Here is a 17,254-nt window from a genome sequence, read left to right on the forward strand (position 1 = left end):
CGAGGGGAGAAAGAAATATGAGATATCCATTAATGAATAATGTGATCGTGTGGGGGAGTACGACGATCATAATAATACCCCTAAAGAAAAGAAATAGTTGTATTTCTGAATCTTTTACAGTTCCGAAAGCAAAGTAAGGAATAATAAGACGGTGCTTAAAGTGGCATAAAGGACTCACCGTTCGTGCGTGCTCCATTTTGTAGCATCCACCGCCTTCCCAAGCTAAATAAATAGGAGTATATCTACACTCGCATGCGTACGTACCTTCGTCCCTTCATAAACCCTCGGCCCTCATCGTTCCAACACCCTCACTGTCCTTCAAAAAGGTCCAGCATGTCCGCCGCATCTACCTTCCAAGTCGACACCACCACGGTGGGCATGGAAATGGAAGGCTTAGCCGACATCACGGAGCTGGCATCAGCAGGCGGCAGCGCACCGGCGCCGTCGATCCAAGTTCAGCTCGCGCGTGCGCTGTGGGCAGTGAGCTGTCTCACCCTGGCCGCGGACGTGAGCGCCGGGCTGTTCCAGCCGGCCAGGGGCCCCGTGTTTGGCGGCCACAGCACTGCCTACTACGGCGTCCTCGCCACCATTCTCGGCATCGTGGCCGTCGAGATGACCGTGGCCTACCGGCTTCCCCGCCGCTCCGGCGCCCAGGATGAGGATGGTGACCGCGGCCGTGTCCTCGCGTTCGCCAATGGCCTGCTGCGGTTCGGCGTGGTCCTCCTTCTCGTCATGGTGGCGATGGGTGGTTTCGCGCTCACCGTCAAGCTCTGATCATCTGATCGATCTCGCATGGAATTCTCATTCTCCCGCCTAAAATACGAGAGCGTACGCGCGGCCGGGCTTCCACTACCAGGAGCGAGGTACAACTAGCTATAGATAGCTAGCTAGTTAAATAATAATACTCCTGCTGTATGTATAAGTTGGGTTGTTTGTTTAGTCCAACTGTCCAAGTATAGTATTTCAACAACGGAAACAAAAAGTGTTGCATGCTAGTAGGCACATATACTAGTTGCGGGATCCGTTAGTTTTCTCTCTGTTACGGAACTTTTATGGTGGACATGAGGTAGGGGTGATGACCATCATGCATTGATGCGTTCTCGACTTTCTTCGGTGTTTGTAATTGTTGCCAGGTGATCAGTAGATGTGATTGTAGTCTTTTTTTAGTATCTTCTATATACATATGAACTTGGATGTGTGATGTGTGAACTACTGGAGTACGTTTTATTAATATATTGGAAAAAAAATTGGAAAGGAAAAACTGTGAACTTAATGGTCGTGTTATCGAGAAAACCAGATCGTGTCACTCTTGTTCCTTGTCTTGGAACCATTTTTTTACATGAACATGTCGTAAAGGAATTTATTAAGAAAAATAATAATTGAAGACAAGTAGGAGTATGAAAAATAAAAGATCTGACCGGGCGGTCCCACCTGCCAGAGTGTCGTCGCTCAACCTTCGTCTCCAAAGTCTCCGTTGTAGACATCTCAGAAAATTCCCCGCAGAGGCGCAGACGAGGTGCGACTTTCGTTCCTCTTCGCCGCTCGCCGCTGAACCCCGACTAGCCGGCGGAGTCGGGAGCACACGGGATCCGCGGAGGCGCGAGGACATGGCCAACTCCTCCTCCTCCTCACGCTTCGGCTTCGCCGCCGCCGCCCCCTTCTCCGACCAAGTGCTCCTGCCCAGGGAGGGCATCAGGGTATGTGCCCCCCCCCCCCCCCCCTCCCCCCTCACTCTCTCTCTCGGCCGGACCTCCTCCTGTTTATGTTTGTGCTCGCTCGCCCCTTAGATTTGGCGCTGAACTCGCCATGTGCTGCTCGTATTGCGCCGGGGTGCTAGCTTTCATCTTCACCTGTACAAATTTCGATGTAGTTTGGAGTCAATTTGAGAGGGCGTTTCCCTTTGGCGAAACTGAGAACCGTTTGGACTAGTTCTGATTGATGCGATATGTTGTTGTTGGGGCTATGAAAATGTACTCTATGTATTTCTGCGAGGGATTTATCCGGCAAATGGGAGGCATAGGAAAATCTCGCCTATTTTCGCTATCCCCTTTATTGAAAATTGGGAGCAGCTGCAGTTTTGTCAAACTGAGCATTGGTATAATTTACAGAAGTTTTCAGATATTGAAACTCTGCATTGCAGTAGCATCTGACAGACACATTCGGTCTCCAATGAGGCAATGGCAGTCCCCTGTATCGCTCCTATGAATCACTTCATGATCCGTGTTCTTCTGTCCAAACTAGTTGAGATCAAGTTGGTTGTTGATATGTTTATCAATGGAGAGAGTAGGTTTCTTGTATATATCTCTATGCATTCCTATTGGATTTGTTGACAAACGTTTTTAGAAGTTTGACTGAAAGCAATTTTTTTTCCTGTCAACTTTCTGTAGCACAATTATAATATGGATAATGGAGTATCTTCTAAGAAAAGATAAATTCGAACAGAGCTACACAGCCACAGACTTATATGTTGTAGACCACAATAGATAATCACAGGAATGAATCATGAAGAACAAATGACCCTAAATTTACTTGTCTTTTACAGTTTGAAGCTGAAGAGGCCAGGCTGAGATTTCTGTCGGTTTGCTTTTAAACACTTGCCCCAAACCAGCGTGGCTAAGAGAAGGCAGGGTCCATGAAGTTGCATTTGGCTTTCTCAGTGATGGAGAAGTGCAGGCTGCAACGCAGGATACAACCAACTCCTCGTGCTCCGTCGCTGCCTTCTCTGAGGGTATGCACAGCTTCTCCATTTTTCTCATCCTCTAATTCACCTCGATGCTCTCCCTGGCCTCCTGTTTGAGCTCGCTCGGTTGGTGGGTACATTGCTTTGATGTGGGGGCCCTGTTGTGCAGGAGTGCTACTTCTCATTCCTGGTTTATTTTTGCAAAATGTAGTGGCATAGATAGACCAATTTGGCATGTCTTCCTAGGGTGTTTACACTACCATGAAACTTTTGAATTTGAGTTACCTACTTCAAGGTGACGAGTCTTCCTAGTTTGAATTTATTTCAGAGTTTGGAGATGGAACGGAAGAGGGGCAGTTGTTCACTGCTTAACGAAGCATCATATGACCACCAAATAGATGTCCCTATGTATCTGTGTATATGTACTGCTCAGCTTTTTGTACATTTTGTATGGCACAACCATCTTTTCCACCTTTGGCATCACATATGCAATCATCTGACAGCCTGACACCTAATTAACAGTAAACCATGATGTCCCCATCAGCTACTTAAGTTGTGTAAACTTCTTAGTTATGCCAATTCGGTGACTGCAGCTGTCTTATTCTCTCTGTCTGCTCCATGATTCCTGCAAAAGGGAAAATAATATCATATCCTTCTTTTACCACCGTAGCTTCCGAATTTCCCTCTGCCTTCCTTCCCAAGCGAACCCCTGGGCTTGTTAGTCTTTTTCACACCCACCGTGCCACTGCTCCTCGCATGTATCTTCCTGTGACCCGCCATGCTGCACCGGTGCACCTCGATGGTGCTGCGCCAGTCCTTCATCGATGTGGACAGTGGGATCACCACCCTTGACCAGCGCGTGCAGAGGATTGAAAGGCATAGCTCATCAGGCGAAATCAGCTCCCAAAATCTGTGGAAACGTGATCTAGTTGTTTTTATAATAACTCAAACTTTGGTTTATTTCTTGGGCTTCTAGTTGATTGAAAAGTACATCATAGACCTAGGTGAAAGTTGGATCAGCACAGTTGAAAGTTTGGTTTATGTTACAAATTTGAGTTATAAGTTTCATTCAAATCCCCTAATCTAAACATTGAGCATGAAAGCTTGGGGGGGGGGGGGGGGGGGGGGTCTTGCCATGTTTTCCACCTTTGGCATCATATTGCTAGTCTTTATTTCTAGATTTAGGCTGCAATTCTTACATTTTGTTCCTATAAGTATGTAATACAAACTTGATTCTTATTATGCTCCTTGCAACTAACATACGTTTGGTAATCTTTATTGCAGCCGGGTTGTGTCTCTATCGACTTCCACGCCATCAGCTTTGCGGTTGCCATCATGGTGGGATTCATGCTGAAGAGAAGCCTGTGCCAGTGGGCTGTTAGGACGCTCAAGAGAGTCAAGGATGATACGAAAAAGGGTTTCCCCCCGCTTTGTATGACAAAGCAACCATCCGATACAACCAACGATAGGCGCTGGGGCGGAAGCAGCACAAACACGCCCAAAAGAAATGAAAGAGAAAAAAGAAAAGAAACAAATGCCGATAACGTCGAATCGACAAAAACGACGAAGCCTCGTGACCGCTGCGTCCACCGGAGATCGCCCACCAAGCTCCGAGACTCCGAAGCGCCGGTACCAATCAACTCCTCCAAGAAGGGATGCGACAATGACGACGCAGCTGCCAAGGGTTTCCCCCAGTACGCGGCGAGGAGAGAGGAAGGGTAGCCCCGACGCCCTCCAGGAAGGTCCGGCGGCACCCTCAGGCGCCACAGCGTCGGTGTCGGCCAAGCCAACAGGGATTTCTCCCGATCCCAGCCTCTACCTCAGGCACTTCGAAGCTCGCCACCAAACCGACCACCACCCTGCGCCAACACGGACACGAAGTTTCGCACGCTGTCTCACCACGGCACCGCGAAGATGGTCTACACAACGAAGAAGAGGAGCCGGGACTAGGGCAGCAGCACCGTCGGCATACGGGAGGGCCCCACCTCCACCGTCCACGACGGTAGCCGACCGGACGCCATAGCAGGAGCCTACCGGGCCCGTGGCCCCACAGGCCCGGCCGGGCCCTCAAAGGCCTGGACAGCTCCCGCTTCCGCGCAGCAGCTGGCACTCCGTCGGCGTCGCTGTCCCAGTCCAAGCCGCTCCCCTGCCTCCCCATACAGAGAGCGTCGCGGTCGCGCCGGAGCCGACCCGCAAGGACCCAGAAGGGACCCTACAGACTCAGATCTGGGCCAGGGACACGCCACCGGCCGGCCAGCATCACCGGACCGCCCTGCCGCCAAGAGGCAGCACCACCACGGCGAGCGCCGCCGGCCTCCGCACCAGGACGCCGGACCGCCACCGGCCGAGGCGCACCGCCGCCGGCCATCACCGCCCGAGCAGGGGAGGGCCGCGCGCGGGGAAGGGCATGCCCACCGCCGCCAGCACCACGCGGCCGAGGACCGGCGGCGCACGCTGACGGCGGCGGGAGGAGGGAAGGGCGCGGGGGAGGGCTGGAGGAGCGCGGAGGAAGGGCCCCCGGGCGCCTCGCTCGGGGAGGCGGCGCGGTGGTACAGGGGAGTGGAGGGGGGTGGGGGGAAGGAGAAGGGGAACGGGAGGGGGAAGGGGCTGGCGGCTCCGGCGGGCTCCGGCGGCGGCTCCGCGCAGGGGAGCTGGCGGCGGCGGCGGGGGAACCCTAGGAGCGGGGGAGCGGGGGATGGGTCGTCAAGGATGATAACTAGCTAGCTAATGAAATCTCCAAGTATTCTTCACAAGTGTGCTCTTCTTACCTCTGGCACCAAGTTGAGCCTCATAGATTGCTTGGATTAATACAAGCCAGTGGTTTGTAAACTGCATCGCAAATCTCCTGGTGATCTATACTGGCAATTATGTTATGTCTTATGTGCGAATTCTGTCATACATGTCACTAATCGTAATCCATGGTGACATTTTGCATCCTCTTGGCAGATGCCGTCGGGAAGTGAGTTGATGGAGACTCGTCGAGATTTGTTTTTGTTCTTCTCTTCTTTGAGTGTTGGAGTTTATGTGATTGTATTATTATTTTTACTTCTCTTGCAGAATAAAAGAGTCTAATTTATTCATTTGCCGTGCTATTGGATTATTCTGGAACTATTTTTCAGATAAAAGAGCAGGATCAAGAGGATTTTCAGACATCCTTTTATTATGACACCCTTTTGATGTTCCTGCTACCTGGGTTTTTTTATACATAATTAGGAAGAGACTAATGGATCAATGATGAAAATGTCTTTATTTCTAAAATTGTGTTAATGTTGATTATTGTTATTGCAGTAGAGGGTTAATCTTGAATGTAATGTCATTGATGATACATGGATGAATAACTGCATTCTTAATAAATAATATGTTTTACTATTTGACAATCAGAATTTGTTAGTCACTTAGAGCAGAGTTGGTAGAGAAATTTAGCATAAGCTTCTGCCGGTAATAATTTTGATTATTTTCAACCTTTTATGGCTTGGCATCTTGTATATGTCTTTGCACATGGATTTCACATGCTGGCTAACTATCACAAAAAATGTGCAAATTGATACTCAATTTGAACTAAAACCACGACACTTATTTTGGATCGGAGGGAGTATTATTTTGAAGATTCTAGTTTTAAAACTGAAAATGTGCATTCTCAGTATCCATGTGGCATTGCATATTTTTCAGTTGAACGGTAAAAAGGCCATGGCTGATGAGAGAAAAGCGGAGCAGGTACGCTGGCCAGCTGGGTGCATTTATGCTGATGGCTGCATTGAAGTAGAGCCTGGACGCTTGGTATTGCAGCACAATTATTGAAGCAGGGCTTGGTATTGATAAAAAAAAAGTTTGAATCCCCTGGTTTATCATTGGGACAGGAAATTTCAAGATTCTGTACTGGAAGTTTCTTTAAAGTTTGTGTTGTTATTTGATACAAATAGTCCTATATGTCTCCACATTTTTTTTCTGGTCAGACTGCTTATGCATGTAAAATGCTTGGCTCAAAAATGCTTCGCGATAACTAGTTTGATATTAATGGACGTGCATGTTTCTTGGGAAGCATGTTAATATTTTAGGCCTGCATAAAGCAATTTTAATCTGTGTCTCTTAACAAGTGATAAACCTTACTTTTTAAAACTTTGCCTGAGTTGCTGAAAAAGCTAAACTAGTGTGAATAAGCCCAGCTGTTCAACGGTACAGCTAGTTAATGTGTGACATGACAAGACGAACATAGTAGTAATGGCGAGTGGGCCAGTTCATGTCCTGGCACATGAATTATTGCTATTGGACTGGAAGGCCACCTTCGTGGACACTATACAGAGCCATAGCCACAGCTTGCACTGCATTTTTCAGAGGAGGGGGGAGGGCTCCAGTATGCTCCGATTGGATCTGGTAAGGAAACTTAGAAATCTCAAGATTTTGTTGGTTCCATTCTTCTTCTTCTTCTTCTTCTGTTCACGCTAAGTTGCTAACGCAGATCTCCCCTTGCAGCACTCTCATCGGTCTGTACCCAGGTATATTTGTTGATTTTGCTCCATGATTGAAGTGATCCTGTTCTTCTTCTTCTTCACTGATGATTGAAAGAGAATGTAACTCCATTTGTTCACTAGTTGATCCATAATCTTGTATTTTCTTCATATTGCAGGTGTAGAAGCAGCAATCACATTCTCTTTCCTCTGTTTTCCTTTTAGCATTGTGAGATTTTAAGAATAGCAATTGGATGACCGTTGGAGCAAATTGCATCTTCAAGATGAACACTATTGGTTCTTACTATCAGTGGGTTTTCCTTGTTGGAAGAGTGGTTTGTAAGGTAAAAGACTTGCTATCTTAGTTTCGTAACTACGATGGAATAAATTATCAAATATTCTAGGCTAGCATATGGGAAACCGATCAGGAATAAGATGGGTCAGGCAAACAAATATATGGCTTCTATGCACTACCTGTTGTTATTAACTTGATGCAACATTTTCCGTGGTTCAGTAATATGCAGCTGCCATTTAGTGACCCAAGCAAACTAGTAAACCATTTTAACATTCAGAATTAAAACACATGTAAATTTGCAAGCACTAACAACGAAATGACAGAGTGCCAGCTCAGGGATTCAGACCTCAATGTGTGGCCCTATTCAGGGTACTGTATCTGTATTTGTACTCATGGACTCTTTTATGCCTGTATAGATTTTGGAGACTTGACTCATTTGGAAAGCATGCTGACACATTTTGTGCATTCATTTCCAGCCTTCAGTTTCCATTCACTGAAACAAATCACCTGGGTGTTTTGGGTGAATCTCCCTTGCCGAGTTTGTCTGATCCATGGCGGCCATACTTGGATCTTTGCTTGGATCATGTGCCAGTAAGTTGCAAAATATCATTACAGATGAGGCCATACTAATCCTTGGGGTGGAAGAAGATCTCAGAGAAGTCCTGCAGCAAGTAGAACTAATACAGTGTTGCATATATGATGCTGAGAAAAGGAGGACCAAAGAGCTAGCAGTAAACAATTGGCTCGGCCAACTGAGAGATGTTATATATGATGTTGATGAAATCCTGGACGTGGCTAGGTGTAAAGGAAGCAAGCTACTGCCCGACGATCCTTCATCATCATCAAGCAATGCGGCTGCATGTAAAGGCCTCTCAGTTTCCTCTTGCTTTTGTAACATCTGGTCACGCCGTGATGTTGCTGTTCGGATTAGAAGCCTCAACAAAAAAATAGTAAACATTTTAAAGGACACGGTATTCTTAACACTCAACACTGGTATGCAGCCTACCAGAAATGGTCCAACATCCAAACTGATAAGAAGCTCCAACCTTGTTGAGCCCAACCTTGTGGGGAAGGAGATCATATATTCTAGCAAGAAGCTGGTGGACTTAGTTGTTGCACATAAGGAAAGTAAGTCTTACAAGCTTGCTATTGTTGGAACAGGAGGAGTTGGTAAGACAACACTAGCTCAGAAAATATACAATAACCAAAAAATTAAAGGAAGCTTCAAGATGCAAGCATGGATTTGTGTTTCACAAGACTACAATGAAGTAACTCTTCTTAAAGAGGTTCTCCGGACTATTGGTGTGCATCATGAGCAAGGTGAAACCATAACAGAGCTCCAGAGGAAGCTTGCAGAAACAATTGAAGGGAAGAGTTTCTTTCTGGTTCTAGATGATGTCTGGCATTCCAATGTATGGATGGATCTATTAAGGCCTGCATTTGCATTACATGAAACAACATCCGGAGTAATATTGTTAACCACACGAGATGATCAAATTACAAGGAGGATAGGTGTAGAGCATACCCATCGAGTTGATCTCATGTCTGTAGAGGTGGGATGGGAGCTACTTTGGAAGAGCATGAACATTGAGGAAGAGAAAGAAGTGCAGAATTTAAGAAACACGGGAATTGAGATTGTTCGTAAATGTGGTCACCTCCCTCTTGCAATCAAGGTTACCGCTAGTGCTTTGGCAAGCAGAGATCTAACGGAGAATGAGTGGAAAAAGTATTTGGGCAAATATGCTGGTTCCCAGAACATGCTCTTGGATGAAATAGAAGGAGCTTTGTATCTAAGCTATGATGAGTTAACACATCGTCTGAAGCAGTGTTTCCTTTATTGTGCTTTGTATGCTGAAGATTCTATCATTGAGCGTGAAGAAGTTACCAGGTTATGGATTGCTGAAGGATTCATCGAGGAGCAGCAAGGCCAACTACTAGAAGACATAGCAGAAGAGTACTACTACGAGCTAATACATCGGAATCTCCTCCAGCCAGATATTAACAGTTTTGACCAGGCTGAATGCAAAATGCATGACCTCTTGAGGCAGCTTGCTTTAAATATATCAAGAGAAGAATGTTCTGTTGGAGATGTTGAATTATTAAGCGGTGAAAATATGTCAAAACTGCGACGTATTACTGCTGTTATTAAGAAGGATATGTTGGTGTTACCTAGAGTGGATAAGGTGGATGTTAAGGTGAGGACTTTCATAACTATTAAGGGTGCAACGAGAATTGAGGATACATTGTTCAAGAGATTCCTCCTCCTTCGTGTTTTAGTACTGAATTACACACTTGTACAAAGCATTCCAGGCTATATAGGAAAATTGATACATCTACGTCTACTTAATCTGGATTATACTGGCATATCTTGTCTTCCGGACTCCATTGGCTCCCTAAAGAACCTTCAAGTACTGAGCCTGAAATGGTGTCATGATCTGCACGGTCTTCCTTTGGCAATGACCCTGTTGTGCAGTTTAAGATGCCTTGATCTTTTTGGCACAGAAATAAATCAGGTTCCAAAAGGCATGGGGAAAGTGAAGCTCCTCACTTATTTAGGAGATTATCCTGTTGGTGATGGAAGTGAGAATGCTGTTATACAAGATGGATGGAACTTGGAAGAGTTGTCTTCTCTGACGCAGATGAGGTATCTTTCTCTTGTTAAATTGGAAAGAGCAGCTCACTGCAGTACAAATGCAGTGCTTACGGACAAAAAACATCTAAAAGAACTAATGCTAGAGTGGACTGGACGTGGAGAGGGACCATATTCAGAAGAACATGTCAGCAATGCTGAGAAGGTCTTTGAGCAGCTAATACCTCCACCGAACCTGGAAGACCTATGTATTTTTGGATTCTTTGGTCGGCGGTTTGCCACCTGGTTTGGTACCACCTATTTGTCTTCATTAATATACTTGAAACTCATAGATGTACGATCATGTGTGCATCTTCCACCCATCTGGCAGCTAGCCAACTTGAAATATCTGAGAATTGAGGGAGCACATGCAGTAACCAAGGTTGGACCTGAATTTGTTGGTTGCAAGAAGGGTGATCCTGTATGCGATGAGTTGGTTGCTTTCCCAAAACTTGAATGGTTGATCTTCCAAGATATGCCCAACTGGGAGGAGTGGTCTTTTTTTGAGGAAGAAGTTGCTGCTGCTGATGGACGGGGAGAGGATGGAGCTGCTGAGATTCGAAAAGAGGATGCCCAACCTGCAAGGGTGCGACTGTTGCCTCGTTTGTTGAAATTGCAACTTCACGGTTGCCCAAAGCTGAGGGATCTCCCGCAACAGCTTGGAAAGGACACCGCCTGTTTGAAGGTGCTTAGTTTAGTAGGACTAAACAACTTGAAGGCCGTGGAGGACCGCCCAGTGCCCTGTGAGCTCCTTGTTATTGACGCTTGTGAAGGCCTGGAGAAGGTCTCCAACCTCCCTCGTGTGACAGAACTGCATGTAGGTGGTTGTCCAAACTTAAGCCATGTAGAGGGGCTGGGCAGTTTGCGGCAACTAGGGGTGGACAAGGATATGCAAAAGATCTCTTCATGCTGGTTGCATGGGCTTCAAGAGCAGCACCAACGACTTCATGGCGAAGATCTGGATATCTATACTCTGTTTAGGGAGTAGCTGGCTCAAGGTATATTTGAACACTGCAAACTGGCTGGATATTTACTTATTTAGTATGTCTTTGATTTCAGCCATGGTTCATATTCTCACAAGACAATTTTCAACTCATTCGATTCATGCATTGGAACGCCATACAATTCCTTAGATTATCATAATGTCCTTTTAGAGTTTATAATATTGGCATCCAAACCTAACTTCTCAGTATTTGCTTCCAAAAATCAAATTGTGTTTGCTAATTCATATTATATCCTGGGCAAAATTGTGGCAGCCTAGGACTGGTGGTGCGGTTCTTTTCGGCTGGCAAAGCACGAGTCATACCAAGCTGGGGAAGCCTGTCCATGCTAAAGCTGTGTAAGTGCCATGATCTGTAGCGAGCTGCTGAAAGAAGTGTCCTGTTTTTCTTTGGGCAGGTGCCCTGGAATTATTGTATAGAATTTCGTCTTATTTCTTTCTGAATTTTTCCGGAGACCTTCGTTGTACTGAATCTGCATGGCATGGTTTCGTTCTTTGGCTGTAACCCACGCATTTCATTTTATTCCATTCTGAACTTGGGGCCGGAGGCCCTTTGCTGTAGTGAACCTGCATGGCACGGTTTCGTTGTTTAAATGTAATCGATGAATTTCGTTTTGGCACGATTTTATTCTTTGAGTATAAGTGACGAATTTGGTTGTGTTTCATTCTGAGATTGGGTCTGAGGCTTTGCCACACTGAAACTGTGTAGGCTGTATCACTATTGAGTTTTGTTTCTTTATGGTTTGATTCTCTGAATGGAAGTGGGGAGTTTGGTTTTGTTTCTTCGAATGGAAGTGAAAACCTATAGGTGTTCCACTGTATCGACAAACTGCATCATTCAAAAGACAGACGATGAAGGTGATGTCAAACTGACTGACACGGCTGCAGAATGAACACGGCACCACGTGTGCAGTGCGGCGATCCAGGAGCACAAGCCCGGAGTGAGGGACGAAGGTCTGGAATTTGGGCGAATGGCGAAAGATGACGAAGCCAGTGGTGCTCAAGTACGTCTTGAAGCAGCTATGTGTGAGAAGTGTGATCTATCATCTATGAATGGGCAAGCTCTGTTTCCCTGCAGTGGAGCTGAAGAACATCTATGAATGGGAAATTGCAGAAACTATCAGTACACGATCTTCCATGGAGGTAGTCCAATGCAGATGCTCTTCAGTGCCATATTTTTCTTTCCTCAACTTAATTAGTGCAATGCAGTGCAGAATTAAGGGGTGAAAGGTTCGCCCTGCTTAGCTGAAAAGTATTGATTTGGTGCCAGTTTAAAGTTATAGTATCAAACTTCCTGGTTGAAATGCATGCTGAAGAAAATTCAGTCATAAGTTGAGACGTCATGTGGCTTTGAAACAAGCAGGTTATACTATTAATTTTATGTTGTTCAAGAGTATCAGGAACGGTTATTAGCTTAGCTAACCCAATCTCCAGAGTTTTTTTTTCTTGATCTTCACTAGCATCAGGAACTCTGCTTACTCTCTAACTAACCGCAAGTGGAACCCCTTTCATTTCTTGATTACGCCATGTGTTTTTTCTAACATAACATAGTGATTACGCCTTGTGTTTTTTCAAAGCACATAACAGTTGCGCCTTGTGTTGAACAGGCTTTATGTATTTCTTTTGTATGAGGTGTATATATGTATTATTCTCCGCGATCTCTGAATGAACCACCCCCATCAACATTGTGTTGTTTTAACGGTTCCACGTCGCCTCGGTCGTCTTGTACATGACTTCTCAATACTGGATGGGTGTTCCAGCTTCAAAAACAATAATAGATCACTAAAGTACGAACTATACATGTATATGTACAAGCACACTTTTTCTAGATTTTTTTTGTGAAGTGCAAATAGAGTTCTCACAAGAAACAAAAATAAATGTAGAGAGATGTTTTGCAATACAATAATCGTTGTATTGATGGGGTGCTGGTGCATGTATATATAAGACCTCAACTATACACAACTAGGAGGTGGGCCACAACACGTAGGGGTGGTTCTAGGACTAGTATTGCCACACTTTACCACACATTTTTTTCAAGCTTGCCTAAGGTTAGTTTATCAAAATGAGAGCCACAAGTTGGCAAGCCTAAGGGAATCTTGCCACACTTTTTGTGTGTATGGCATGTGGGGCCAAGTATGGCTTGCCTAAGGTGTGGCTTGAACCAAACACCCACCTAAGTTGGTCAAACTTGTCTAACCTTAGGTGTGGCAATCTTTGGCAAAGTTAGTCACAAACCAAACAGCCCCGTAATACATGCAACACAAAGTACAACTCAACACCCCCCCCCCCCCCGGCAGTCGAAGCGTCGCCAGAGACACAGAGACTGGACCGAAACTCCTCGAAGACGGAAATAGGCAAACCCTTAGTCATCATATCAGCAAACTGTTGCGACATCGGCACGTGAAGAACCCGAACACGGCCAAGGGCAACCTGCTCGCGCACGAAGTGAATATCGATCTCAATATACTTCATATGTCGATGGTGCACCGGGTTGGCGGAAAGGTACACTACTGGAATTTTTCTCGGGCACTCGGCAATAGTATCTTTGCTGAGTACCTAACTCGGAAAAAACGCGAAACTCGACAAACAAGTACTTTGCCGAGTGTCGTGGACAAAACACTCGGTAAAACAATAAAACTCGGCAAAAGGGGGTCTTTACCGAGTTTCCCACTCGGCAAAAGGGGGTCTTCGCTAAACTGCATGGTTTTGGCTGTAGAGGTTGCATACCATCTTGGATGAAGATGATCCAAAAATCAATGTTGTTCATTTTGACAAGACGGAAAACTTCCATGTTGAGAACTTTTCATTTGAGGCTTTATTAATTACACTTTTTGGCATGCCAAATATTAATATAGTCTCAAATCACTAGTAGAAAAAGGGTCATTTGTCCCGGTTCGTAAGGCCCATCTGTCCCGGTTGGCGAACCGGGACTAAAGGGTCGTTACTAATGCCCTTGGCCTTTAGTCGCGGTTCTTATACGAACCGGGACAGATGGGCCTCCACGTGGCCGCTGCGGCGAGCCCAGGCGGGAGGGCCTTTGGTCCCGGTCTATAGCACCAACCGGGACCAATAAGCGTCCACGCGTCAGCATTTCAGGGGTTAGGGTTTTGGTTTTTTTTAAAGGGGGGGTTAGGGGGTTTTGGGGGGGTGGTTAATTTAGGTGTTTCATATATTGTGTTAGCTAACTAATTAATAGAGAGAAATACGTGTCGACGCTACGTACTATACGTATAGAGAGGACTTGACACGCTAGCTAGTAAGCAAATGAAGGAAACAGAAGATCGTCATGAACAAATGCATATAGAGAGAAGTGATATCGACCTCTCCTTCTCCAAGAGATCGGTCGAACAACAAGTTTTCGTATATCTATCCGACGCTACTGGCTACATATATACAATATAAGATCTCTTACAATATAATCCCCTAATTATATATGAACTTAGCGTCCACATGGTATTCTCCGTCTTTATCGATCACGTGGTCAAGAAAGAATGCTGCCAATTCCTCTTGAATTGCTCGCGTGCGATCTGGTGCTCGGAGTTCATCCCGCATCTGAAACATCTAAATTTGAAGAAGGGGGTCAATACATATATATGAATGAATGAAACTCAACACAAATGATGGTAATAAAATAAAATTGTGAATATTATTGCTTACGCACTTCATATTGTTTGTTAGAGTAGCCCCGCTCACAGGTCGTGTGGCGGATGGACTCGCAAACGTAGTATCTACAGTAATTATTCCCAGCTTCCTGCCACAACCACTTTACAAGAAATAGAGGTCAATCAAACTGATAAGTAAGCATGCTAAATGGTATTGATGAAACTAGCGCTTGAATCACTAGGAGATGCGCGGAACTAGCTAGTAGTACTTACTTTCGGGTGTTTAAATTGCAGCTTCTTCGGCAGTCCCGGAGCTTTTGAGGTGAATTTTTTCCAAACCCTGCCAGACAAAGAAAACAATTACTTGATATCAGGAAATGAACAAAGTTGCCAATATGGTGCGATAATGATCGATTTAACTTACTTCTCGAGCATTTGAGTCATGTGCGCATACTCCTGGGGATCTTTTCGTCTCGAGTCTAAGACGGTTACTAGTCCCTGCTCAAGCTTAATCTCTAGGAGAATATAGTGGAACCTGCGCACGCATGCATAACTCATCAATTACATTACTATAACCTCGAGTAATAAGGGAAACTGAATATGCAAAAGACAGTAACACTCACTTGAAGTTGTAAGGAAAGAGTATTATAGCTTTGTTTTGATTTAATACCAACGATCGTAGCATGTTGGCCTTGGCTTCTTTGGCATGAAATTCAACCGTATATGCATCTATGAGATTTGTGTTAATAAACCCAATATCACCGATTTGTCTTTTTTTCAATTCGGCGATCTTCCACCTGCATAATATAGTGAGGATAATTAAAAATACATGCAATGAAAGAGCTAACCTATATATAGAGACTTAATGACAGAAGTAGTACTTACAGACAGTAGCAGGTGACCGTTAATTTATCGAGGGCCTTTTGATTGAAAAACTCGAAGAACTCCTCAAATGGAACATTCAACAGATCAATTCCAACGAGGTCATGCTCCTCTTTAACTCTCAGCGTCAAAGTATTCATCCCATCAGACTCTCTGCAGGTTTTCATGTACCAATCATGGAATCTTCGCATCATCATTGTTAGAGATCTTTCATCTTTGACGAGAGGCTTCCCGTACTGGTATTTGTGTTCGTCCACCTCCAAGAAATCATAATGTACATCGTCGGGCAGGTAATCTCCAACATTGGTATAACCGGGCACCATCCTCGGATCATTAGCGACCCTATCGCTAGACATCTTGAGCTGGGGGCACGATTGGTTTGCTTGTTCGCCGAGCTGGGCAATTGTTTTCCCAGCTCGTCGTTCTGCTAACCTTTGATCACTCATAGTACTTCCCGACCGCTCCGCTTCGATATATGACCTTTCAATAATGCGCTCATACTTTCCTTTCGGCGGAGACTTTGGTGGTTTCTTCAGGGCATCCACAGTGCGCTTGCTTTCACCGGATCTACCTTCTCCTCCGGAGGTGGATGTTTCTTTGCTTTCACCCCTTCAAAGAAGTCCCTCACTTCTTTTTGCACGATCTTCTCGTTTTCCTCCACGGTCCTCTCGTATGGTAACTTCTCTAGAGGCTTGAGAGATGGACCGAATCTGTATTGCCTCCCGCCTCTGGCTGTACTGCTAGACGCCGGAGCAGACGGAGCGGCTGCGGCTGTCTTCTTTTGTGCTTGCTTACGAGGCGGAGGAGCTTCCGGAGCGGCGGCGGGTCTCTTTGGCCCTTGCTGCCGAGGTGGAGAAGGAGGAGGCTGGCTGCTCGGGCGCGCTGGTGCAGGCGGAGAAGGAGGCGGAGTGCCGCCACGCGCTGGAGAAGGAGACAGAGGCGTCCAGTTCGGAAGGTTGATGAGCTCCTTCCGCCATAGGCATGGAGTCTTCACACAAGAACCCAGCCGAGTCTCCCCTTCACCCGTAGGGTGGTCAAGCTCGAGGTCCTCAAATCCGTCCGTTATTTCATCCACCATCACCCTAGCATATCCTTCTGGAATCGGTCGGTAGTGAAAAGTTTCGCTAGGTTCAGGAGGTGCAACAGAGCCAACAGCCGCCTTGACTTTCAATTTCAGCCATTGCGTCATAAGGTGGCAATGCTGAGACTCCGTGATAGCATCCACGGGGTAGCTAGCAGGAGCCGTGAAGACAGGCTCCTGAAGCAGCTCGGGGGAAGCCACGCCGCATCTTCGCTGAGAAGGCGGGGTAGCTTCGGCAGGTCGCTTGCTGCGAACTGCGTCTCGTTCCTCCAGCGCTTGTACCCTTGCGTGCAGCGTCTGTAGTTCGGTCAACTCCTTTTTCTTCTTCCTCTCCCGGCGTTTGTAACCGCCTGCGTCGGGAAACCCAACCTTACATGAAACGGAGCCTGACGTGCCTCGTGTCCGTCCAGGGTGCTCAGGATTCCCGAGGGCCTCTATGAGCTCGTCGTTCTCTCTGTCCGGAACGAACGTCCCTTCCTGCACTTTTTTGATAAACTCCTGAAGCTTCTTGACGGGTGTATTCAGCTGCTCGTTCGTCCAAACGCACTTCCCTGTTACAGGGTCCAATGTTCCCCCAACCCTGAAGAACCAAGTCCTGCAACGGTCTGGCCAGCGCAATGTCTCTGGTTCGATCCCTTTA

General features: G+C 46.1%; 2 protein-coding genes across 5 annotated transcripts; both read left to right on the top strand.

Annotated features, from left to right (window-relative positions):
* The first annotated feature begins 1,453 nt into the window (after window positions 1-1,453).
* Window positions 1,454-5,223, top strand: LOC123077114 (uncharacterized). Of its 2 annotated transcripts, none has more exons than XR_006436428.1 (3): window positions 1,454-1,697; window positions 2,543-2,728; window positions 3,009-3,151. XR_006436428.1 is itself a non-coding variant. In XM_044499325.1 (3 exons), exons 2-3 carry the CDS (start codon window positions 2,633-2,635, stop codon window positions 4,400-4,402), a joined length of 534 nt encoding a protein of 177 aa, XP_044355260.1. In that variant the 5' UTR covers window positions 1,454-1,697; window positions 2,543-2,632; the 3' UTR covers window positions 4,403-5,223. The 2 variants fall into 2 exon arrangements, 1 of the variants encoding a protein (XP_044355260.1); XM_044499325.1 differs by lacking the exon at window positions 3,009-3,151 and adding an exon at window positions 3,965-5,223.
* A 149-nt stretch (window positions 5,224-5,372) lies between these two features.
* Window positions 5,373-12,295, top strand: LOC123077112 (putative disease resistance protein RGA4). Of its 3 annotated transcripts, XM_044499324.1 has the most exons (6): window positions 5,373-7,051; window positions 7,151-7,173; window positions 7,305-7,469; window positions 7,897-10,866; window positions 11,306-11,388; window positions 11,963-12,295. In XM_044499324.1, exons 4-6 carry the CDS (start codon window positions 7,972-7,974, stop codon window positions 12,147-12,149), a joined length of 3,165 nt encoding a protein of 1,054 aa, XP_044355259.1. In that variant the 5' UTR covers window positions 5,373-7,051; window positions 7,151-7,173; window positions 7,305-7,469; window positions 7,897-7,971; the 3' UTR covers window positions 12,150-12,295. The 3 variants fall into 3 exon arrangements, with proteins under 3 accessions (XP_044355259.1, XP_044355258.1, XP_044355257.1); XM_044499323.1 differs by lacking the exon at window positions 11,963-12,295 and having other exon boundaries at window positions 5,379-7,051; window positions 7,137-7,173; window positions 7,897-11,047; window positions 11,306-11,714; XM_044499322.1 differs by lacking the exon at window positions 11,963-12,295 and having other exon boundaries at window positions 5,379-7,051; window positions 7,897-11,047; window positions 11,306-11,714.
* Window positions 12,296-17,254: the final 4,959 nt, after the last annotated feature.

This window comes from Triticum aestivum, chromosome 3D (genome assembly GCF_018294505.1).
Source record: "Triticum aestivum cultivar Chinese Spring chromosome 3D, IWGSC CS RefSeq v2.1, whole genome shotgun sequence".
Classification (NCBI taxonomy): Eukaryota; Viridiplantae; Streptophyta; class Magnoliopsida; order Poales; family Poaceae; genus Triticum; species Triticum aestivum.

What these genes read in the sequence shown, in the direction of transcription:
- LOC123077114 (XM_044499325.1), top strand. Translation starts at nt 2,633, where the DNA reads ATGAAGTTGCATTTGGCTTTCTCAGTGATGGAGAAGTGCAGGCTGCAA. An exon ending in CGTCGCTGCCTTCTCTGAGG is followed by an intron (nt 2,729 to 3,964) that starts GTATGCACAGCT and finishes TCTTTATTGCAG; the next exon opens with CCGGGTTGTGTCTCTATCGA.
- LOC123077112 (XM_044499324.1), top strand. Translation starts at nt 7,972, where the DNA reads ATGGCGGCCATACTTGGATCTTTGCTTGGATCATGTGCCAGTAAGTTG. An exon ending in CTCGTGTGACAGAACTGCAT is followed by an intron (nt 10,867 to 11,305) that starts GTAGGTGGTTGT and finishes AAATTGTGGCAG; the next exon opens with CCTAGGACTGGTGGTGCGGT. An exon ending in CCTGTCCATGCTAAAGCTGT is followed by an intron (nt 11,389 to 11,962) that starts GTAAGTGCCATG and finishes CCACGTGTGCAG; the next exon opens with TGCGGCGATCCAGGAGCACA.